General features: G+C 50.3%; 1 protein-coding gene across 1 annotated transcript in view; it reads right to left on the bottom strand.

The window, feature by feature from the left end:
• Nucleotides 1-24,403, bottom strand: part of GPR107 (G protein-coupled receptor 107) — a 59,183-nt gene that overhangs the window by 15,106 nt on the left and 19,674 nt on the right. Inside the window, exons 8-14 of the mRNA XM_027556576.1 lie at nucleotides 24,227-24,337; nucleotides 23,582-23,715; nucleotides 19,282-19,357; nucleotides 17,649-17,722; nucleotides 17,141-17,258; nucleotides 14,862-14,992; nucleotides 11,419-11,462 (exon numbers count right to left, since the gene is read on the bottom strand). Of these exons, the coding sequence (XP_027412377.1) occupies nucleotides 11,419-11,462; nucleotides 14,862-14,992; nucleotides 17,141-17,258; nucleotides 17,649-17,722; nucleotides 19,282-19,357; nucleotides 23,582-23,715; nucleotides 24,227-24,337 (688 nt within the window). The remainder of the gene's footprint in view (nucleotides 1-11,418; nucleotides 11,463-14,861; nucleotides 14,993-17,140; nucleotides 17,259-17,648; nucleotides 17,723-19,281; nucleotides 19,358-23,581; nucleotides 23,716-24,226; nucleotides 24,338-24,403) is intronic.

The following is a 24,403-nucleotide window of genomic DNA, read 5'->3' as shown; positions in this document are numbered from 1 at the left end:
GGCGTGTTTCTATTCCTGGACTTCAAGGTGCTGTGCCGGGATGTGCATGGTTGCCATGGCCACCCCCAATGAAGGGCTCCCGAGGCAGACCAAGGGGACAGCGGGGAGGGTCAGGATTCCCAAAGGAGGTGGTGTCCCAGCAGAGGCCTGACTGGGGCTCAGGAGGGAGTGAGAGTGGAGAGGTCGAGCCAAGAGGACGCTTGGGAGGAGCAGGCACCCAGGTCTGGAGGTGCCAGAGAGGCAGGGGACTCTGCTGGGTGGAGGACAAAACCCGAGACTGAGTCAGACACAGACCACAAGCGGCCCTCCTTGAGGGTGCCAAGGCCCCAGGGAGCCTCGAGGGTCTCGAGCAGGGCAGAGCCTGGATCACATTAGCATTTTTGAACAACCTCTTTGAAGAAAGGATGGAAGAATTAAGAATAAGAGCCCAGGGAGTTCCCTGATGGTCCAGTAGTTAAGACTGCTCTTTCACTGCCAGGGTGTGGGCTCAATCCCTGGCCAAGGAACTAAGATCCCACAAGACATGCGGTGTGGCTCAAAAAAAAAGAAAGAATAGAATCCAACTGAGAGCAAAACCTTTGAATTTTTGGAGGTTCCTCTAAGATGTGGTGGGGTCCCTGTCAGTGCAGAGTGGGGAACAAGGTGACCTCGTCTTAGTGGCTGGGGAGCAGGGGTGACATTGAGGATACCGGAGAATTCTTCAGGGGAAGTCTGAATCCACCCCGCCTCCCTGCCGCCATCACAGGGAAGGAAATCAGGGGCAGAGGCAGAGCTGACCAAGAGGAGGCAGGGGGTTAGGACACTGCGGGTCTCGTGGGGGTGAGAGGAGAGGAGAGGACAGGAAGGCACCACATTGCTACCTCCCTGGGACGCGTGCCAGCAGGCTGCCCATCAGACACTCGGAAGAGAGGCAGGCCAGGAAGCACACGACGAGTGAGCCTGCACACCCACGTCCAGGCCCTAAGGGGAAACACCAGCGTGGGCAAGGCCACCAGGCCATCCCAGGGCTGTGCGAAGATGAGTAAATGGACCTTAGGAACAATCAGCGGTGACTCTGACAGACGCAGTCGCGACGCACAGAGCTCAAGTTTGATCTGCAAACCCACCCGTCACGACGGACGTCACTTCCAGTCACGAGAAAGACATCTGTGTGCGAGACTGCTGCTTACGGGATCAGGCTCCGGGGTCCCATAAGGTGTTCTTGCCACAACCCAGGCTGCGAAGGCAGGAATGAAGCGCACTTACTGTGAGAAGTGAGTGGGTAACGGCACAGGCCGCCCATCTGAACACCTTGGGGTCAAATTCCATCTGTGCTGCTCACGGGCTGTGTGACCTCAGATAAGTCGGCTGACTTCTCTGAGCCTCAGTTCCTTCACCTGTAATACAAGACCACCGCCACCACCTACCACTGGGGCTGTTGAGGGATGGATGAGGCGGTACGTGGAAACCAAACAGCACACGGGTTTAAGCAGTGGAGGAGCGTCTGATGTTAAAGCACTAGGATTATATTAGGATTAAGTTGATCCCTGAGCAACACAGATTCGAGCTGCTCCGGTTCAGGTCAAACATGCGGATTTCTTTCCCCGATGGTAAATACTACAGCACTACAGGACCTGCGGTGTGTAGGGTGTAGGAACAACACTGACGGAGGGCCAGCCGAAGCTGTACTTTGATTTTCAGCTGCGCAAAGAGTGAGCACCCCCAACTCCTGTTTTGTTCAAGTGGATGCAGTTCCAGTCCGGTAGTGACTGCGCTGCAGCAGCTGCCACCTCTGGCAGGAGCCCAGGCTCTCGTAAGTGACTGGGAACCAGCAGTGGCCCCGGGCTCTCCTGGCAGCAGGGCAGCCGTATGCACACGCTGCGTCAGCCTGCTGGGCGGGGGAGGTACCGGCTCCGAGGGGGCAGCCTCGCCAGCATAATGCAAGGAGCAGTGATGGAGCAGGTCGCAGCCTGGAATCTCAAGCCTCCCTTGGCTTTCCTTCCAGAAAAGCTTTCCCGGCAGTTAAGGACCATGGCGGGGCTGGGCTCCCGCGGGAGTGTAGGCTCCCCGGGTCTGGGCTATTTCTGACCCACCACGAGGAGCAGCAAATATGGTAAAAGAATGAGTGTGGTGGCAGGAAAAATCCCTCGGACAGGAGCCAGGAGACCTGCACTCCGATCCCTGCAGCATCAGAACACCGTAGGCCTGTGCCCAGTCTGCACTGCCTTCTCTGGGCATCAGTCGCCTTCATGGGAGAATTTCTTTACGGTGGGTTACAACTTCTTCCCGGCAATGGCTCTTAACTAGGGTAAGCACCAGAATGCCCTGGAGGGCTTTACCGATAAGACAGATGCCCAACTTGCCCCCGACTCTTCTGGAACTGGGCCGGGCTGGAAGGTTCTGAAAAGCCTCCCAGGGATCGGGGAAGGACAGGGATGGGAGGCAAGGAAGGGGAGCAGCCCAGCCACTTCAAGAGCTCCTACAAGGCTATGGCTTGTGGGTTCCTCTCCCTCCCACTCATGCTCAGGAAAACAGCCTTGACTCTGGGTTCTGGCAGACAGTTTTTACCGATGGGAACAGAACAGGTGCCCGCCAAGGCAGGAAGAGCCCAGGCCTCTCACATGCTTAACAAGATAGTCCTCTGACGCAGCAGCACATGAGCAGATGTAAGCCGTCCAGAGGAAAGGCCACCCCCTCCCTGGACCGTCACCTCACCTTCCCTCTTTACACCACAAGGTTACTACACAGGCTGGCAAGAAGACAGACCGTGCCCTTACTCCCCAAGTGGTCTTCCCTGATGGTCCTGGAACCGGGACCATGAAAAAACAATAGGGCTGGCTGTCACAGGGCTTCTCTGGTGGCTCAGATGGTAAAGAATCTGCCTGCCAATGCAGAAAACACAGGTTCGATCCCTGGGTCGGGAAGATACCCTGGAGAAGAAAATGGTAACCTACTCCAGTTCTTGCCTGGGAAATCCCATAAACAGAGGGGCCTGGCAGGCTACAGTCACAGGGTTGCCAAGAGACACGACTGAGCAACTCAACAACAAGCTGGTCGTCACATCTACTGAGCAGTAACCAGGCACCAGGCTGCGCACCCTTCAAGCTTCATCTCATGTGATCCTCACAAGAGACTCTATGAGGGCAGGGGCATCGCCTCCAATGCCTCATACGTGAAGGATTCAGGCCTGTAGGGTTCAGTACGTTACCAAGGTCACACAGCTTGCAAGTAAGGAGGGCACCGCTTAAACCCAAGACCCTCTCTCCAAGGACCAAGCTTTTAATCCCCACACTTTGTGCTGAAAGAAAGGCAATTCACAGCCTTGTAAATTCACCAGTAGCCTGGGGACATGATGGTGGCTTGAAATGCTCATCAATGCCCGGGAGCTGCCAGAGATCCATCCTGAGGGGTTAATACGGGTAGATCTATGGGACACACAGAGGCGAAGGCCCACAAGAGTCACCTACAGGTGGAAAATTTCCCAAACAATCCTTTCCCAGAAAGCCTCGAGGCTTAAACACATCTGCCCTACCCATCAGCTTTTTCCCTGCTTCCTCCCTGCTGCTTTGGAGGAATTCTGAATCAAATACAAAAATTACAGAAATGAGTGTGATGGCAAAGCCAAGCCAGTGGGAGACTCGGGCTGACTCACTCTCAACAGTACGGGCTCCACAGTCTGCCTCCACTCCGGACGCGGGCCTGCTCTGGGCGGGGGACAGACCTAAGAGAGCCTGGCCACTCCTGACCTGGGACCACCCTGCTCCGAAAGCATCCTTTCTGGGGAGCGATTAGCTCACGGGGCGCCTTCTGGCCTCATTAAGAAGAGACCCCACTAACCTATCTCACAGAGAAGGTATCAGGAACCAGGGCAGGAAAGGGTCTGCTAAGAAAAAAGGACTCCTAACAGGATGAAATTTTTGACCTTCACTCTGTTGAGGCTCATGTGAAAAAGTGGTGCAAAATGTTTCCAAAATCCACTTAAAACATCCACTCCAGTGACCCAGGAGTGATCAAAAGTCACTGAACAGTTATGAGCTCTGCGCACATCTCCTTGTAAGCAAAAGCTTACCTTCAATGACTAGTAAAAAGAAACAAGAATGGCCCCAGAGAGTGGCTGACAGGAAAGTAACTCTGCGAAGAGCTTTGCTGAGTCAAGCATGCTTCTGCCTCTCTCTTCCCTTCTGCTCTGGAACTGCACCAGAGAAGCCCCTGCTAGGGGCTGAAGGTCCTCAGGGCCGAGCAGTCTCCGCCTCTGCTGCTGTCAGCACTCACCCCATCACAGCGTCTCCAGCAGCCACCATGATGAGCTGCGCTGAGCAGCATGTCTGGGCCCCACCCTCCCCACCCCCAAGGCTGTGCCCACGGCACGTATTCAGTCCACTGCGGCGAGGAAGATGGATAGACATCCTACTGCTTGAAGACACAGCCTGGTCAGTAGCAGACAACGTTTCTGCAAGAAGAGAACCTGACCTCCCTGAGCGCTGCAGCAGTCGACAAGAGCTGCTTTCAACTGTGTCTGCCTCGAGACCCGGAGTCAAATGCGTGCTGATACCCTCCAGACAAAGAACCCAGATGGCTGAGCAGGCCTGCCGGGGGCCGAGGGAGGGACCCCTCAGGCAATTACGTCCCCAATGTTTCAAAGACCTAATAAAACACAGGGGCTTCCCAGGTGGCATAGTGGTAAAGAATGCCAGTGCAGCAGACCCAAGAGACATGGGTTCGATCCCTGGGTCAGGAAGATCCCCTGGAGGAGGGCATAGCAACCCACTCCAATATTCTTGCCTGGAGTATCCCATGGACAGAGGAGCCTGGTGGGCTACAGCCCATGGGGTTGCGAAGAGTCAGTCAGACACCACTGAGCGATGGAGCGCACACAGGCTAAAAACCGGCGGTGTGTCCGTGACGAGGCGGGTTCTCAGCCTCGGGATGTGAGAGGCCCCGTTGCTTTCCGCTGTAGGTTACACATACTCAGGGTGGTATCCCCGGTTAAGTGACTATTTCAAAATGTTGACCAGAAGCTGTGACCAGGATGACGACAGAGAAGAATTTTGGGTGATCTGAGATGGGAAAGGTTTTGGAGTTTAAAGAAATTAAAAATCACTGTATTAAGCCAATCTCAAAAACTAGATTTTTTTTTTCTCTCATTCTCTCTAATGACAGTCTACTTAGCCATAGTTTTCACCCTCCCAAGGGTCACAGACTTGTTTGAAATTTTGCTGAAGGCCATACAACCCTGCCCACACCTGTGGTGCTGGGTGCCACATGCCGGGGTAGGGCATCACGGACGCCACGGGACAAACAGCAGAGTCAGAGGGTTGCCACGTGCTTTGGTAAGGCAGCCCTGAGCACAGGATGGAACCCTCCAAAGGCTTGACCCATGCCCCCTCACCTCACGCCTGACCTACGCCACCTCACCTCACACCATAGGAGATGCGGGCGTTTTATGAATGCTTCTGTCACACCACCCAGAGAGAGAGCCATCGGGTTACTTAAAGAAAATCATGGATTCCCATTAGAGTAACAGGTTAGGAAAATATCAGGGCAGAGGATGACATAAAAGTTATTGTTCCAATCAAACAACAAACACACAGTTCTGGACACAGAGCTGGAGTTCAGTAAATAGTTAAAAGCAGTGTGAGCTTTACAGTTTTCTCAGTGCTCAGTACAGAGTGAAGTCAGTCAACACCGCTACACTGTAGGTGTGGTTTCTAAGACAGTATCTCTTGAATGTCTACAGCAGCCAGGAGCCGGCAAACTCTTTGTACGGGCTGGAGAGCAAGTGTTTCAGACCCTCTGGGCCGGGTGGTCTCTGCCACAGCCCCTCAGCCCTGCCACCGCAGCACAAAAGCAGCCACAGACCACAGACGTACACAGGGACACAGCTGTGTTCCAATAAAACTTTATCTACAAAAACAGGCAGAGGGTTATTTCTCTTCCTTTCTCAGCAGTGGGTTTTTGGTTTGGCCTATTTATATGAATAAACCCAAATAAAACATTTCCCCCCGCCATTAATTGTCCAGAATGAACAGGCATCTTCGTCACAAGAATATGGCCAACTAAGTCTGAAACAGGCTCAGCGGGCACAGGAGCAGAGAGCCAGGCAGCCTTCTGCTCCCGCTCGTGGCCCTCGTGACCAGCAGAGCCTCAACAAGTCTCATTCCTAACACACAGCTCCCAGACTTTTGGTCTAGGGACCCCTTCCCACTTTCAAGAGCTTCTGTTACTGTGGGTCAAGTCTACCAGGACCTACCGTATTAGAAACTGACACAAGTTTTTTAAATATTTAATAATTCATTTATAGGTTAACAAAAATAAATCCATTATGTGTTAATATAAACAATGTTTTCCTCATAAAATAGAAAACTCAAATTTCAGGAGAAGAGTAAAACTGTTTCCCATTTTTGTAAATCCCTTTAACGTCTGGCCTAATAGAACAGAACTGGATTCTCATATTTGCTTCTGCCTTCAATCTGGTGTGAGGGAGTGTTCTGATTGAAGTTTATAAAACAAAAAAAAAATAGGGCCTGATCAGAGGCAGGCCTTCTCAGAGAACTGCAAACAGTCGTCTTTAATTTTGCATTAAAGCTTGACAAATGGTAGCTTCTTAAAGATAACTAAGATGGGAAATCTGAAACTGTAGCAATGAACTTTCACAATGTCACAGTAAAATCCGCTGGTCCATCTCAAACTTTGAACAGATCTTTTATTCATGCATGTGTAACATGCATTCATCAGGTGGAAAATATTCTCACTGAGTTAAAGGAGATCTCTAAAATACTGAAACTCTTCATCATAAAATATTTACATTTATTAATATCACCTCTGTTCATATCAGATGTCTGTTAAAAATTGGGAAGCCGTCAAGTTTACAGGGGTAGATTCTACGTTTTCCTAAATTAAAACCTGTGTTTTTAAGCGAAAATGAGATCACTGACAACATATACTTTTTGTTTTCCTGAAGTGACATACACACTTCATTCATTTTCAAGAAAATGTCTGTCAAAAGCCCAGGCCTGAGTAACTAGTCTGACCGTCATCATTCCTTCCCTGGGCCTTCCATGGTTAGGAATCTGCCTGCCAACGCAGGCGACATGGGTTGATTCCTGGGTCTGGGAAGATGCTACATGCTGCGGGGCCTGTGTGCCACGACTACTGAAGCCCGTGCTCCCTAGAGCCCGTGCTCCACAAGAGAAGCCGCTGCCACGGGAAGATCTCACACCCCAACCAGAGAAAGCCCGTGCAAAATTAACAAAGGCCCAGCACAGCCCAAAATACGTCCTGAGAGAAAGCAGCTAGCGGAGCTCACAGCTCACACAACTGCACACGTGCTTTTCCTCAAGATGACCACCACACTCCAGATGGAAGCAGAAGTGCTTCCTGGGCATGTCCCATTCCACATGGAGCGGTGAAAGACATAGTCCAAGGGCTGCGATGTACCGACGTTAAAAGTTTCTCCTAACTCATCAAGGGCTCTCTTCAGTGACATGCGCCTTCTCCACCCCTGCGAGGAGGTGAAATGAGAAGGCAGCGGCCACAGCAGTTTGGTGCCCCGGCTGTGCAGCCTCCTGAGGCTCCAGCTGGTTTACCCACCAGTGCTTCTGCGCCGTCAGTGCAAAGATCAACAGCAAAGAAGGCTGATGACGTCGCACTACGAAGAAAGTTCTGACCCCGAGGACCCTCTGGAGGACGGTTGCCCTGACGAACCGCTGTGACCTCTCGAGGTCACAGCTACTTTCGGAACATGGCGGTGGCTGGAATGAAGCCACTTCTCCACTCCCCCAGCAACCAGCCAACCACCATTTGTTTCAGGGCTTTTGAAGCTTATATGAAAGCTAAGATTCCCCAGAACGCATCCTCTGAAATTTTCCTCAGAAACTCAAGGGGGTGGGGAGGGAGATGCTCAGAAGCAGAGACTGTTAATTAGACACAGGGTGTGTATCCCCAAGGCACCCTCTGAGGTAATGACACTGGAGAAAGAGAAGGGAATAGGAAGGCAGGCTCAAGGGCAGAGACGGCGATTCCTGGCAGGCTTGAAACGCAGCGGCAGCAGAGTCGGACGTGCCTGTGAAGACTCCGTGAAGCCGCCTCTCAGAATGCATCGCAGCAGTGACTCTAAATGACAAAGGACGTGAGAAGAGCCACCGTGTGTGACAGAGGAGACAAACGCATGACTTCAGGACAGTGGGCAGCTTCGCCCTTCATGCTTTCCTTCATACTCTCTCAGCTTCAGTCAGAAGGAATCCAGAGACGAAGAAGTCAACAACTCCAAACCCACCTCTCTGAAAGCACCGTGAACCCCAAGTGCAGGGAGAACGACGACAAGCAGCGCTTCCCCCGCTTGCCATCAGTCAGCCTGGACGGCACATTCTTAAGAAGCTATCATTCTTAAGCCAAGTCACTGTCAAGGTCATGTAATTAGTCAGTGGAATAATGAGCCTAAGAATAAGAACCAAAGTGTCAGGCTCCATCCAGCGAAAAGCTTCCAAATCCAGTTGGAGATGTTATCGTCTACGGGCTTCACTCTGTCAGCTGTCTCAAGGATGGGCAAGATCTCAGGAAGGGCGAACGGAGGAGCAGAGGGGCAACACCGCATTCCAGACCCAGGGGCCCACGGGCGGTGTGCTCATTCGAGCCTGCCCGTGCCGCCTCACCGCTGTCCTGGGCGGCAGAGCGGGGCACGGCCACTCAGCAGTCACGCCTGAGGAGGGCCTGCCAGCACAGCCAGCTGTCCCTGAGTTCTCTGCAGGGGAGACATCAATCGCAGGGACACAGCTGCCCTGACTCTGCAAGGGTCATAGTTTTCAAAGTACAGAGTGAAATATGCATCTGAAGATGAGCTCAAAAGCATCCCCCAGCCTAAGTCAGTTCAATGAAAGAACTCGGACCAAGAAGACACCCCTATTCTCATCTACTCTGTCCCCCTTTCAAAGGGTTTGAGATATCTGCTGATAGGAAATGGGTGCTTTCTTAATGGCCTGTCCCCCTGAGAATGGTGGACGCGAGCCCTGGTGTGCCCTCACGACTTCCGGCTCTCAGACTGGCCCTCCACTCAAGAGGCCCCTTGCTGTCACCTGGTGGAAGGAATAGGAAACTGCCTCGTGTGCCCTCAACCATGACAAAAGCATGCCTGCTCCACGATGCTTCTCTTCACTACGGATGTGGGCGGACAGGGGTGACCCCTCCTGCCTGCACCATCTACCCCACGGAGAACACTTCACTGGATGCTCAGCCAACAGTCAACTTCTCATGAAATAAATGGTCACAGAGATAATTAACTGCCACAGTCACCCTTCAAGTCCTCTAAAAGGAAGGTGGAAAAGGCAGAGAGGCGTCAGAGGGTCAGGACGGCGGAGAGAACGGGAGCAGGCAGCGCTGAGGAAGAGCCAGGAACTCACCAAGGGGAAGAGGAAGACAGATAAAACTGAACTGGAGGACATTACCCTTGGGGTTTTTAGACATTTTCAGTTGAATAGTCAGAAAAATGAACCCAGAACCACAAGTGTAAAAAGATTAAAACAAAAAGTTAAAATGTCACATCTCAACACATTAAAGTCAGAGAAAGATCTATTAAGTTACAAAAATAATAAAACAGGACTCCCCTGGTGGTGTGGTGGGTAAGATTCCACCGGCCAACACAAGGGACACAGCCCATGCCTGGTCCGTGGAAGCTCCATGTGCCCCGGGGCAACGAGGCCCACAAGCCACAAGTACTGAGCCGACTTGCTGCAACTGCGGAGGCCCACGTGCCTCGAGCCCACACTCCAGAACAAGAGAAGCTGCCGCAGTGAGAAGCCCACGCCCCGCGACTGAAGAAAGACCGCGAGCAGCAACAAAGATCAAACCCGACCAAAAAATAAATAAGTAAATAAATACAGCAGTATGTACACGTTAAAAATAATAATAAAACTAACTTTACATACAACATGCATAGAAGAAGGAAAAAAATAAAGTCAAGAAAACGCCCAAACAATACGTATTCCCAGAAGGTGGGTTTTTTTTTCTACTTTGGATTCTCTTGTTTGTGCCAAGATGCTTTATGAAGACTCTCATTTGTGGTTTGTTTTCTGTAGCTTTCCTTTATCCATTGAGAGAAGGCAGGAGAGTTCTCTGATATCCACGGCTCAGAGGAAGGCTATGTAGCCAGGCTAAAAGCAAAAGATTTCTGCAGAGCACAGTCCAGCTTCAGCTCACTGAAAAGAATCTATCACCGAGGGCATTCCAGAGGGAGAAGGGAACCCAGGGCCTTTGAAAGAAGACAGTAAAAAACACAAGAGAGCTATTTCCTGGGACAAGAAAGAAAATGAGCTGGCACATTCTGCGAGGGGTGGGCCTGTGGCCCCCCGGGGAGCCGAGGGACCTTGGGAGCCTGGAATCTGAGCACTGACTGGGGCTCCCAGCCTGGCATGACCTTCACACACCAGGCTACCCACAGCAAGACCCGGATAGCAGGAATCTCAACAGGAACTACTCTGGGCCCCGGACTGTGTACTGTGCTCTCAGTAAGAACCCCAGATTGTGCCTGACACTGGTGGGAAGGCTTGAAGTCAGGTTAATTCAAATTAGAGAAAATGATATGATACTCGTTGTACAGCAAGTGTGAAGGAGGATTCCTACCTACTATTAACCAAATTTTCCAATATGAATCCACATTACTTTTACAATCAGAAAACAGATCGACAACATATTTTATCTAACGACAAGTGAATAATCTGCCTTAAAGAACATTAGTACAGCACTGGGTGTGTGACTTCATGGATCCAGAGGCAGGTGGGACCTTTGCGAGTCTGGCTCTTTGACCCCTGTGGCCTGAAATCCCCACTTGGCCCACGGCACCCTGCAGTCCTGGACATGATTCAAATAAGCCCAGAGACACACACAACACTTTCTCTGTGGTTTCTTTTCTGACTTAGGAGGCCGGGTCGGAAAACCAAGATGCAGGAGGGTTCTAACTGCACGACAACTTAAAAATCAGAGCGCTTTAGAGGTTCTTTCTGGCATCAGTCTCTTTTTAAATTAATACCGACACATCTATTTTGAAAGTGTGTTAAGTCAGCAGGAAGGGACGCTTTACACATAGCCATCCCAGATCCATAAAACCTTCTGTTCGCACGGGGAGGTGTTATCTGGTCCTTCCAAGACAACGTTTGCTCCTCCTGACTCAGTTTTGAGAAGGTGAGGATCACACTCACGAATGGAAATGCGGTGAATCATCTGGTAAGCAGTCACCCCCAAGCCTTATACAGCTGGGCTCAGCAACGCTCCCCACCTGCCTCGTGACCCAACAACCGGGCTGCTCTTACAAACCCTCTGCCCACCCACCCCTCCCCACAGGAAGTCAGCATCGTGGGCCCCCGCCTTCCCTCTCCCCCTCCGCAGTGCCCAGGCACGAGGCTTTAGGGAAGCTGGCCAAAAGAACAAAAAGAACACAAAGGAACTTGCCTTTTCCATCTGTGGCTGATGCTTCTTGTAAATGCCTGATTGACCTAAAAATAAACATTTGCAGAACAAAAGGTTAGCTAATGAATTTGCATTCCTCTCCATTTTCAGAGCTAGTAACTTGAGGCCTTGAATTTCTCCACAGAAACTGAAAGGCTGGAATGGATGACTTTATAGAGCACTCCCTAGACATGGTGATGGTTGACAACCAAGCCTCAGGCATGTGTGGCTCTCAAGCCTGAGAGTTAAAGACGCCCTCTGCTGGCTGCAAGAAGTCTGGCAAGGGCCTGGTGTGAGGGGAGAGATCAAAACACAGTCGTGAGCAGTCTGCATCTTCTGTTGCTGCTAAGTCGCTTCAGTCGTATCTGACTGTGCGACCCCATAGACGGCAGCCTACCAGGCTCCTCCATCCCTGGGATTCTCCAGGCAAGAACATTGGAGTGGGTTTCCATTTCCTTCTCCAATGCGTGAAAGTGAAGTCGCTCAGTCGTGTCGGACTCTTAGCGACCTCATGGACTGCAGCCTACCAGGCTCCTCCATGCATGGGATTTTCCAGGCAATAGTACTGGAGTGGGGTGCCACTGCCTTCTCCATTGCATCTTCTGTTAGGTTGGTGCAAAAGTAACTATGGTTTTGCACTGTTGAACTTTGCTGTTTGATTTTGGAATACATTCTTAAATAAATGTGGTTATGTTATACATCACTTTAATGCACATTCCTCGCTTTATTACTTGCTGTTTATTTTATATTTATTTTAAACTAGGGAAATGACTACCATTCCTTCAAGCATCTTGACAACTTCTTGCAGGGAAAATGCTTCCAGAACCAGCAGGAGGCAGAAAATGCTTTCCAAGAGCTCGCTGAATCCCAAAGCATGGGTTTTTATGCTACAAGAATAAACAAACTTATTTCTCGTTGGCAAAAATGTGTTGATGGTAACAGTTCCTATTTTGATTAATAAAGCTGTGCTTGAGCATAGTTATAGTGATTTAAGGGCTTCCCTGGCGACTCAAACAGTAAAGAATCCATCTGCAATGCAGGAGACCTGGATTCAATCCCTGGGTTGGGAAGATTCCCTGGAGGAGGGCATGGCAACCAGCTCCAGTATTCTTGCCTGGAGAATCCCCATGGACAGAGGTGTCTGGCAGGCTAAGTCCATTGGGTCGCAAACAGTCAGACATGACCGAACAACTAAGCACACACAGTGATTTAAAATTCACGGTCCAAAAAAAAAATTAAAAAAAAAAATAAATAAAATAAAATAAAATTCACGGTCCAAAACTGCAATTACTTTTCACCAGCCTAATATCTAATCTCAGTCCCACAGCTATGCCCGCACCCCAAACGGACTAAGACAATGCAGGTTCAGGGAGCTCACCTGCCACCTGGAGAGAACGGACCCTATAAGGTCACAGGCCGACCTCTAAAGCCTAGATCTGGGGGCTGTGAGCACAAGGATTCATGCAAACTTCTAACTTTGCTGAAAAAATGCTGGCCTCGAAGGAGTCTTTTCCAGCTAGGAAGTGCTGGCAACTAACTACCATTAGTACAGTTCAGACAGGGGAACAGGAACGTTCTTAAGGAAGGTGTGGACCAGCGTTCCAGGCAGAGCTGAAAGGCACGGAAGGAGGGACTGTCTGAGAGGAAGGGCACAGCGCGAGCAGACCCGCTGCAGCGGGAGGGCCGGGGTCTCATGGACCTGGGCTGCAGACCTAGCCCAGCCAACCACTCTCGACTGGACTGTGAGTAAGTCATTCCTCCCCAAAACCCTGTAGTCTGCCCACCTCGGAGAACCGAATGGCACAACACGTGAAATTAAGGAGCACAAAGATGACGCAAACCGATGCTGGCTGAATCTGAGTGTCCAAAAGAAATCCTGAGTTTCTTAAATTACCTCTCCAGTACTTGAGTTTTTCTCATTTTACAGCAATTTTCAGAACATCTACCGTGAAGAATCTTGCCATTTGGCATCTGCTCCTTAGTGTTGCAATCAATGACCAGCAGGAAGTGACCCCTTGTAGCTCCACAGTGCATCTCGGCCTTCCTCAATTTCCCAGGTCCCTTCTTTTTTGGCCGCACTCTGTGGCTTGCAGGATCCTAGTTCCCGGACCAGGGATTCCAACCGGAGCCCCCAGCAGTGGAAGCTCAGAGTCCTAACCACTGGACCACCAGGGAACCTCCCCACAGGTCCCTTCTATGTTAGTGTGCTGAGGGTGACAGACGTCAGAGTGGGGGCTGAGGCTCTGTTCCCTAGTAGGAAGACGCTCTTTCCAACTGGAGACGATGCTAGTCGTCCTGTTTCAAATGTGTGGGTCGCTATTCCTGAACAGGATACGGGGCGGTTGTGGAGACTAAGAAGACTCATTTATGCTCTCTCCTAAGCAGGCAGCTGTCTGCTGAACTGATATGTGAACATGTGTGATGTATGAGTTAGGTTAAGAGTGAATCTAACATGCTTGGGACTTTCCCGGTGGACCAGCAGTTAAGACTCTGTGCTCCAAATGCAGGGGCCCAGTCTTGATCCTTGGTCAGGAAACTAGATCCCACATGCCGCAACTAACATCCAGTGGGCCCCAATAAATTTTTAAAAAGTGGATCTAACTGACTGAAACGAGGATTACACTCCACTGACACCAGGTTCTAAATAATCGGAATAATGAACGACCCCATCAACTCCAGGAGCATAAAAATACTAATTCACTGTGCGGGGCACTGCAGTATGGGAACATCTCACTTCTGAGAGAAGACAGCTAAGTCTATTTTTTAAAACTTTATTCTAAAAGAACCGATTGCTTTCAAGTGGCCACAGAACTAGATCATAATGAGGGCGAGCGTCTGATTTCTGTGAGCCTTTCTTTCGCTACTTTCTTTCTTCCTATTGAAGCAAGAATTTCCTTCACTTGGATGCGCTCTGAGGATATTCTTCCTCTTCAGTCGCTGACTTGGCACTAACACGTCTTTACATAGTCAAAGCCCAGCACATGCATCTATAGTCTGCCAACCCCAGGAGTGCAGCGAGGCCGTCTGATGACACCACGTCTATGGGCTGAGAACTGCCCCTGGTTTCATGTGACGCACTTCCTCAGTTTCCATCTAACTTGGCAAGAAGAGGCCATCTGTAGGCTTCCTTCAACTTCAACTCCCTTTCCTTCAAATTCACACGGCTGTTTTATGTTGCTACTGAGTTCTCGTCTCCAAACCCTTCTCCAGCATCTGAAGTGCTAAAAGTCGGTGCCAGGTGAGCACTACTGCAGTCCCCTGAGGAACCTAACAGAGACACAAACTCCCCGGTCCAGCCTGGAGACTAACTCAGGTCAGCCTGGGACCCAGGAAGCTGTCGTGGGCCCCGGGTGACTCTGACCAGTTTGGGTTCGGCGGGTCCAGCTGCCAGGCTGGATGGACATGCCCGTGGCGCAGGAGTGGCCTCCCAGCCCAGGGGCACTCACCACACCACCGGGAAGAGGATGGCCCCGCAGCACAGCAGGTCAACCAGAAACAGGGAGTCCTTCCACAGGCCGTACTCTGTCGTCCCCTCCTCGGTGGACTCTATGATGATGTAGGCCACATTGGCCAGGACCTGTGGGACACAGGAAGCGTGGACAGATCTGTGAGACAGAGCCCCGGGGCGGCGGACACCCGGGCCTACAGGCTGGGCTGTGCTGCTCCATCCTGTCATTAAGCGATTAGCATGCTATGAAAAGTCCCTCGGCTGGTCAGACAGAAGGCAACAGTTTAAAACCTGTGACACCTCTGAGCACAAGGGAAACACATCCGATGAACTATTCTTCGGAAGATTATCACTAGGTAAGAAAGCAGAGGAACCCCACCTCTGCTCCATGCAAAGTCCGTGGTCCCAAACACTCTGCTTCACTGCTCTCCAGGGAATTCTCCATAGTGCCACAAAAATGGGAAACCCGTCGTGCTATGACTTAGAAGGGTAGTTTCTCTTTCCGTCTAGGACGTATCAGTTAAATCATCACTGAAGCCACACTTAATACAAATGCAAAAATTAGCCTGAAATTTCAGTCTCCCAATGACACCCAGCCTCTGGGCTCCTCCAGAAGCCTGGTCCGTTGTACAGGTCTGCATCTGTGGCTCCGTCTAAGAAGGCAAACCGGGAAATAAACAGCTGAATTCCATTTCGCCCTCAGGTCGCACGCTGGACACAAGGCACGAGGGGTTCCCGAGGCACTGGTGTGGGACCAAGCGCCAAGAGTGCTCCTGAAACGTGTGGTCTGCTTCGCCCACTCCCTACTCAGGAACGTGCACTGGCTCCCATGACCAGAAGGAAACAGTTTCAACTTGTCAAGGCTGATGTTCAAGGACTTCCCAGACCAGCCCTTGCATTGAAATACTCGGTACTTCCTTATATTTGATTGTCTAAATGGCCTTGCTTCCTCAGAGTGACCTGCCTTGTAACCTTGTGTTTTTGTTCCTTCTGGGGAACAGAAGAGGGAAAGCTGGGAAGAGCCTCCATTACGTCACTCCGGGCTGCGTGAAGAAGAGTGGGGCTGAAGGGGAGGGCAGCCGCTCCTGGGCGGAGGGGGAGACGGGGCAGGACCCCAGCCACCGTCTCCCAGCTCTTGAGGCCTTGGCAGGCTGGAGAACACTACCCGGCAGAGAAGTGGCCGTGGTGGCTCAACAGCCAAGGCCCGTCCAGCGCCTCAGCCTCTCCTGCTCGCCCCACGTTGTCACGTTTGCCTCCGTCACGTGTCCTTCCTTAAAATCTAGGCCAGGCCCATCTCCACCAGACAGCTCTTCCAGATCATCTGAATTGAAGTGAATACTCTCTCGTTGGAAACCTACAGAGACCGGTCTGTAGCATTTACGTGGCACTAACACATGTCTGTGATGATTGAAAGTGAAGACGGTTTTGCCACAAACACTGCCAAACCATCAATCACCAGGTGAGCGGGCTGCCCTGGGTGCCTGGGGAGTGGCACCACTCCAATCCTCACCCGCCACACTTGCAGTGGGCCCCAAACGATCACGGGCGAGAACGACTTTATCAATCAGATGCTCTCTGGCCAAGCAGAGCTGAGGAGCTGTGTGTCCCTGCCGGGATCTGTTTATCATGCATCCTTCACGTCCAGCTTCTACCTCCAATAAGACTGCTACGCGTAAGACAAAGTTCCTCTCCTGAAGGGCTCACAGTTTTACAAAGCTGGCCTCAGTCCAAGGCCCCAGACACATGCAGCTCTTAATAAACATTTGCCCCAATGTCTCGTATTCTACCTTGTGGAAACTCACTGGTATCATTCACATTTTACAATAATTTGCTGGGAATTTCCTGGCGGTCCAGTGGTTAGGACTTAGTGCTTTCACTGCCATGGTCCAGGTTCAATCCCTGGTTGGGGAACTAAGATCCTGCAAGACGAGCAGCACAGCCAGAAAAAAAAGAAATCGTTAACCAAGTCATGGTGTACCCAAGCTTCTCTGCTAAGAGGACCATCAGATGCAGAAAAGGCAGCAGTACATTTCCCTAACTTCTCAGCAGCTCCCTGTTCATGTGCTGTTTAAAGACGACGGATGGTGGAGCATCTCCCAGTGCAAGAACCTGAGATCTGGGTCCATCAGAATCCAGAAAGACAGGCCCAGGCTTCAACCCCAAAGGCAGAGGAGGGGGTTTTCCAGGAGACCCAACTCCCTCTCCCCAGACAGGCCTGGAGCTAAGCCCAACAAAGGCTCGAGAGAAGGAGGACGAGCAGGGTTAGGGATCCTTTACCTGCAGCGGGATGACAACCATGAAGACCTTCTTGTCTTTATCAGAAAGGATGTGCTTAATGAAAGCCCAGCCAGTGCCGATGAGCGCAATGGTGATGAACAGCAGTGCCCCCTTCAAGCTGCAAAAGGGAAGAATGAACAGACATCAACGGGTCTCTTTAGCCTTTCACTCTGAGTCACAGTCTACAGCTCATTCTATGGTTTCATGCACTTCCTCCAAAAGACAGATGGCCAGACATAGGGAACGCACGTCAGTGAACAGCGTTTCTTTTCCAGCACAGAAATAGTTAGCTACACGGCCCATTGCTGTGCTGGAAGGCCCCTTTGGGAACATGCTGACAGCCCCAAGTTCTCCAGTCAGGACAGCCATCCACATGCCACACGACGGCCCTGGAGGGCGGGGCCATCTCCCTCGCCCTGGGGCAGGTCTCCTGCAAGCTCGGCTCCCCAGCCTTGCCCAGCCATTACGTCACAGGACGGGTACTTCCCGAGGCGCTCTCAGTACTCACAGGTGAGTGATGTAGTACACCACAGCCCACCCTTCAATCGGGAAGCCCTGGGAGGAGATGTAGTGGTAGTCGATCTGCAAGAAAACAAGTGCGTCTCAGAAAGGTCGTCTACCAATGCCTTACCCACAGGAAACGCCACCAGAGGCCCTTGTGACGGGGATACCCGCCCCCACTCCCTAACCCTGCACTTGCGGACGCACAGTGAAGCGTGTGAGCGCACTGCGAACGGCAGGGAGCTTGAGAAACTAGATAGAAGGGCTCCACGTCACTAACCCCTAGTCCAGGTCCCTCTCTTTTTTTTGGCCCCACTGCATACCATGTGGGATCTTAGTCCCTGACCAGGGATCGAACGTGCAGCCCCTGCAGTTGAAGCATGGAGTCTTAACCTCTGTTCCGGCAAGCAAGTCCCAAGGTCCCTCTCTTGAGGCAGATGATTCACTCTGGCAAATGGCTGCCTATTCTCTTCTTATAAGAAATCTCCAAGGGAGTCCCTGGTAGTTAGGAGTCCAGGTTTTCACTGCTGGGTCCCGGGTTCAATCCTTGGGCAGGGGAACTGAGATTCCGCAAGCGGTACTAAATGGCTAATTAATGAATTAATATATAAAAGTAAAGATGTAAAAAACCAAAAAACAAAAAAATCCTCCAAATGTCACAGGTATTTTCAATCCCAGGCAACAGCTTTCTCTCTCATAGCCTTGCTGCTTACATAAGAAATAACTCAGTTAAAAAACCTATGTGGAACCACCCAGCTTCAACTCTATTTTCTTTGGGGGGAAAAAAAGAACCAAACCTGTAAATTTAGAGCTACCTGAAGCTACCAATGAATTTCCACTAAAGTGGCCAGCTTCAGTAGTGCCCCAAATGCTTGCAGGCAGGACGCCCAAAGCTGACATCAGTTCCTTTGTGCACCTTTCATTCCTCCTCACGTGGCTGTCTGGATATGAAAGTGACCCAAGAATCCCATGACTCGTCATCTGCATGATTCCAGAAGGAATCTTTTTACCTTAATCCAAATGGGAAACTAGCCAAATAATCGTCATTTCTTGAAACTACAACTGGATACGTTATTACTTTTTCTAGGACAACATTTTTAAGGGCAGTAGGCTCCTGAGAGTCTGGAGACTGTCACCCTCACAGATGGGGCCCACAGATATCTCGCAGGCCTACAAAGTGGGGAAGCTGTGATTGTCTCCCACGGGCTGGCTCATTTCAGTCTGCATCGGCACTAAACATTCAGAGCTTGACTCAATTCTTATGCCTCAATCTTCTCAAACAAGTATGCTAACAGTGAATTTCAAATCAAATGGGAACATGGGGGAATATTTCAAAAAATAAAGGAAGCTGTGGAAACAATTCATGAGGTGGCCCTCTAATCTCAAGAAATGACTAGAAGGGTGAAAAAATAAACACCTACAAGAGAAAACTCTGAGTCTGTAGATAATATCTAAAGATGTCTTAAGTCTAGCACTAGGGAGGCTATGATGATTTATCCCATGACCAGCCCTTCCTGGACCAAAGGAGGCTTCATGGCAAAGGCATTCTTTTATCTGTTGTTGGATGTAGCCTGTCTTCCAACTTATTTTCCCTGATAGTATAGGTATTTCATAAATGACTCCAAAACATGAATACGTACTGCGTGGAACACCAAGGAAAGAGACTTGGTGAAAGGAAGGGCAGCCATCAGCCAGTGAATTTTAAATACATCATTCCTATAAAACAGAAAGAAAAGAATTTAAGGACAATTTTACACTCCCAAAGGATAGCTGAAGCCCCACCCACCATATATTTATAAGGAAGTCATAAATATGATCTAAGCAAACCACAAACACAAAGCTTTTTTTAAAAAGTGGTTGCTGCCAGCAGAGAAGGCGTGGAATGGGGTTCCAAGTCATCTCTACCATGTAATCCAACTCTGTGAATGGAGCCAAGTTATGCACAATGGGTTCCCAGGCCTGATAAGATAGAAATCTAAACAGGTTGCCAGTTTCCTCTCCGGAAACCACCCTGGAAAGCCCACAGAGGCAAGAAAGAGGCAGATGGATCTATGAAAATGGCACAAAATCCCCAAGAAGGCAGAGGTGACTGGGCACAGCTCTAGGGAAAATTGCTAGCCCAGAGGAGAGGTGGGCTTGGTGCTAGGTAGCAGGGATGGTAAAAGACCGTGCCCCTCTCTGTCCCCTCAAGGCTGGAACCTGCCAAACACACCAGGCCAGTGAGACACAGCACCCACTCCCCCCCACATCCTCTACGGGCACTAGTCCACCCTCAGGCTGCCAGACATTCAATTCCTCTACCCCTTCCCGCCTCGCCCTAGGAGTTAACCTGTGAGACACACAAAACCATGACAGAGAAAAAGTTTTAAACCCTATGAAAGAAAGCAAAGACTTGAGGAAGAGCGACAGGGGGAATTCCCACTCTCTGATATCAACACAATCGGCAAAGATACACCAGTTAAAATATGGGGGACAGTGAGCATCAGAGAAGTAAACCAACAGAACAGACTAGAAAGCTTAGAGATAGATTTGTGCATGTATGGAAGCTTAATATTTAAGGTGACACCAAGTCAATGGGAAAAGAATAGGCTGCTTAATAACTGGCACTGGAGGAAAAAAAAAACCAACCTCAGCTCAAACCTATATAATAAATGAGGAAAGCTGACCTCAGCTTCACACTTACCTATACCCCAGGGGGATTTGGCTGCTAAACAGAAAATAGACATTTTGTGATCTGGAGTAGGAATGGGCCTCTCAGGATCCACGAGGCACGACCCAGAAGGCTACAACTACATGGCCTCGACTCCATCAACGTGAAAGATTTTCCCTCAACAATTCAACTGGGAAAAGAAATCGCCAATGTCTTAAGACATACGAGGGACTGAGACTCCAATGTGCACGAACTCAAGCACAGCAACCAGGGACAGACAGCAAACCCGGCAGAAGGATAATGCAAACACAGGCCGTCACACGGGGAAGCCCGGGAGGCTGAAGACACGCCAGAGAAAACCAGGCACCGGCTCAGGTGTCAGTGCTGGCGCGTGCGGGAGCAGCACCACCCGCCCAGGCCCTGCGGGAAGCAACCTGGCAGCGCTCGGTGAAACTGAAGAAGCGCACGCCCCACGCGCAGCGGGCCTCCTTCCGGAATGAACCTCAGAGGCTGCCCAAGCCATCTGGGGACAGGCAGGCGGGCAGGTGACAGGGTAGGGGAGCAGGGAGATGAGAACAAGCTAAGGGTCCACCACGAAGGGGGCGGGCAAGCGAAACGGGGCGCCCACTGGATGACATGGAGGAGCTGAACAGCCATGAACTGGGCGCACATGCAGCGATGTGCCTGCATCTTAAAGAGGATGTTACCAAGTGAAACAAGGTACGAAAACAATACCTACAGACAGGACAGTTCATATAAATTAAAAACACATTCAATACCAGTAAACGTGATTTGTTTATCAAGATACACAAATACCCCAAAACACAAACGAAACACATTTGGGTGGCTGGCCGTGGGTGGGAAGGAACGAGAGAGGGGACAGGAAGTCAAACAGGAGAGGGCCTTGCACAGAACGATAAGGAGGGCGGGTCGTGAGTGACGCACACCAGTTTCCGGGCTGGCTTCCTCCCTGGTTCTTTCCTGCTCCAGGGCCTACCTACTTGAAGGTCGAAAGGGAAGTCAAGGCCAGAGGAGTCTGTCGGTCCTCAAGAGCCAGGAGACTCGCCCAGGCTGCAGAGCCGGCAAGGGCTGGGCTCACCCTCACGGCCTGGCCCTCTCGACCTGCAGCCTGGGGGACAGCGGCGACGGCAGGTGAAGGCAGGCAAGAGTTCGAGCTCCGGGGGGGCAGCGACCGGGCTCACACACGGGCTCTACCCTGACCACCCTCCTCTCACGAGGCCTCAGAAACCTCTGCTGAAAATGGCACCACCACACCCAGCACCGTGCTGGGCGGAGAGCGGCTCCAAGCGGGCCAGCTGTGCGTGTTCCCTCCCCGGCTCCCCCTGCTCCGGGGCCACGACAGAACTCGCAGACGTGAGAGAGGCCACGACGGCACAGCAGACCAACGTGGGCCCAGGCCAGCTGTGCCCGGGACGCCAACTGTGGCTCTCACCTCCCCTCTCGAGGCCTCAACAAGCCAAGGCCCAAGTCTCTCAGCTCCCTCCAACTCTAGGGGCTGCAAGTCTCTCAAAGAGCCCTGGAGGCACATCCGTGATGTGACTCAAATCACCAACCCCCCGTGGCTCAAGACTCCTGGAAAAACACGGGGGGTGGGGGTGGGCAGAGGGCCAGAATGACATGTTTCTGGATCTACACTACACTTCAACAAGAAGTTTAAAATACGCTGCCCAAAGCAGGTCAGCCTCGTTTAACCACAGGTTTTAAACTGTCATCACGGTTTTATATAAAAGTGAACCAGTGACAGTGACTGTTGCCTCGCTAAATAAAGGGAATTTAAAATACCAATGAACATCTGGCTAAGCTATTTTGCATGTGCCTCATCTTTGCATAGCACTCTGATTTGCAAAGCCCTCTTGTACAAGTCATTTCAGGGGAAATCACATAAGAAATCTGAAGATCTAAGACTTTGAGAGGAAGGCAGATTATGGCAGATTATGACTGTTTCAGTTCTGCAGCTGAGGAAAAAGAGAATTACAGAGTGAAGCCAGGTACACTTCAATCAGTAGCAGCAACAGTCAGCATTTACATTTGAAAACCAGGTTTCCAACTCCTAGTTCTTACTTGTCTACTAAAGGTAAGAGCAAAACCTTAACAACAACAACAATAAAAACCACCCTCCACCATCTTTTACGGCCTGAATTTGCAGGATTCTTTTTTTCTTATTAATGGTTTCCCGATCTCTAGTCCAAACATGATTATGTAGAGTCCTTCACAAGCAAACAAGACGTTCTTTGCATCCAGTGGGTGTAAAAGACTTACAACAAACAGGAAACAGCAAACCGCACCCAGCAGAGCCCAGTATTCAAGCTGAGCCATGTCCACTAGAAGACAGGCAGGCTACCAGGGCTTAGAGGTCTCCATTTCTGGCCCACTGCTCCAGAGGAGGCATCTGGTATTTGGGGTACTCATTTATTGTGTGAATTTAAATCTCTATTATGATACTGTATTTCCATACCTTCCTTTACACAGTTTATGGACTTTATAACAAACACTATTCTTTAACTGAAAACTAGCATTTCGTTTCCACTTTGGGGAGGGACACAGAATTAATCACTAGTTCCACTCATACGCTGCTGCTCCCCTCAAATACCAAGAAGAGGAAGTTAAAGCCTCGGGGGTTTCAGGAGAAAGGCCAAGAGTCAGGCAGGTAGGCCTTGAAGAGGTTTTCTTGAGCTTCTGGAGGGCAATGTCTACCCTGGCTGGGCCTTCAGAGCTCGGCAGCAGCTCCAGGCTCCCACCAGGCCCTGGGCCACGGTCACGCCTCTTGTCTTAAGAACAAATAGCCCCTGAATGTGACCAATGCATTCACTCTGAGTCCTGAGCTGGGGTGTCCTTGCTATGGAAAGTGAAGTCGCTCAGTCGCTCAGTCATGTCCAACTCTTTGTGACCCCGTGGACTCTAGCCTACCATGCTCCTCCGTCCATGGGATTTTCCAGGCAAGAGTACTGCAGTGGGTTGCCATTTCCTTCTCCAGACCTTGCTATGGAAACACTTGGCTTATATATTTTACTTCGATTGTATATTACTGAAGTATTTGGATTTGCTTTTTAAACCAAGCAATAGGAAGTAAACAAACATCATGGCATGCAAAGGCCTCCCACACTGTAAGGCTTCTGCAGAGTCCCCCTTGTTTCAGGGAAGATGCCCTTTGAAGAGGACGGGACTGCTAGTGACAAGGTCTCCTGGTTGGGAAGACAGCAACAGGTGAAACTAAACAAACACATCCCCAAACCCTGGGGGCTGAAGGGCTCAAGAAGGTGATAATTTACCGTCGTTTTCGAAGGATGTGAATCCAGATGGTCCCAGAGAGAAAGAAGAAGGCGGCCATGGAAATGTATAATTTGGGGAGAGGAATTTCTCCTGCTGAGAGGTAGCTGTCAGGATTCTTCTCTGTGATCTCGATCTGAAACCAACATGAGACTATTTTCACTTTTCAGAAACAGATCATCCCATATTCAGTAATTTGGAATCTCTGCTATTTCACAGAAGCTCAAGAAAGTGAGTACCGGAAGGTAACAACCATATTCTTTTAGGAAACAGAGCATAGATGACTTATAGACGCTGTGACACTTTATTTTTTGGCTGCACCCTGAGGCGTGTGGGGGTCTCAGTTCCCTGCATCCCCGCCTTATTAGTGCAGAGTCTTAACCACTGGACCACATAGGAAGTCCAAACAACCACATTCTTAATGCACAGGCTGAAGTGTAAACACATCCTAATATAAATCCCTTATATTTCCTTTTGAAGAATCCTCTGCTGAAGTATGCTGGCCACTGGCAGAAATGTTATTCTGGCCATGTTTTTCTCTAACTCTGCTTAAATGTTCTTAAAACTGCTCTTAGAAAGAAAAAAACCATCTTGCATTTTACACAGCTGACAACATCTGTGTGGAGCAGTTTTCATATGGTACTCACATCAAGGCTGAACGAAAACTTGTCATTAGACCAAGCGTCACTTCCAAGACATTTATGAAAATAAAGACTGTAGAGGCCTTCTTGGTCATCAGTGCTGATGTTAAAGAAAAACTGAAAATGAAAAAAAAAAAAGTTTAAGGATATCCAAATCCTCAGCTAAATTTTTAAATCTCAGAA

The sequence above is a fragment of the Bos indicus x Bos taurus genome, chromosome 11 (genome assembly GCF_003369695.1).
Source record: "Bos indicus x Bos taurus breed Angus x Brahman F1 hybrid chromosome 11, Bos_hybrid_MaternalHap_v2.0, whole genome shotgun sequence".
Classification (NCBI taxonomy): Eukaryota; Metazoa; Chordata; class Mammalia; order Artiodactyla; family Bovidae; genus Bos; species Bos indicus x Bos taurus.
The sequence above is the reverse complement of the archived record's forward strand: the minus strand, read 5'-3'. Positions and strand labels throughout refer to the sequence as shown.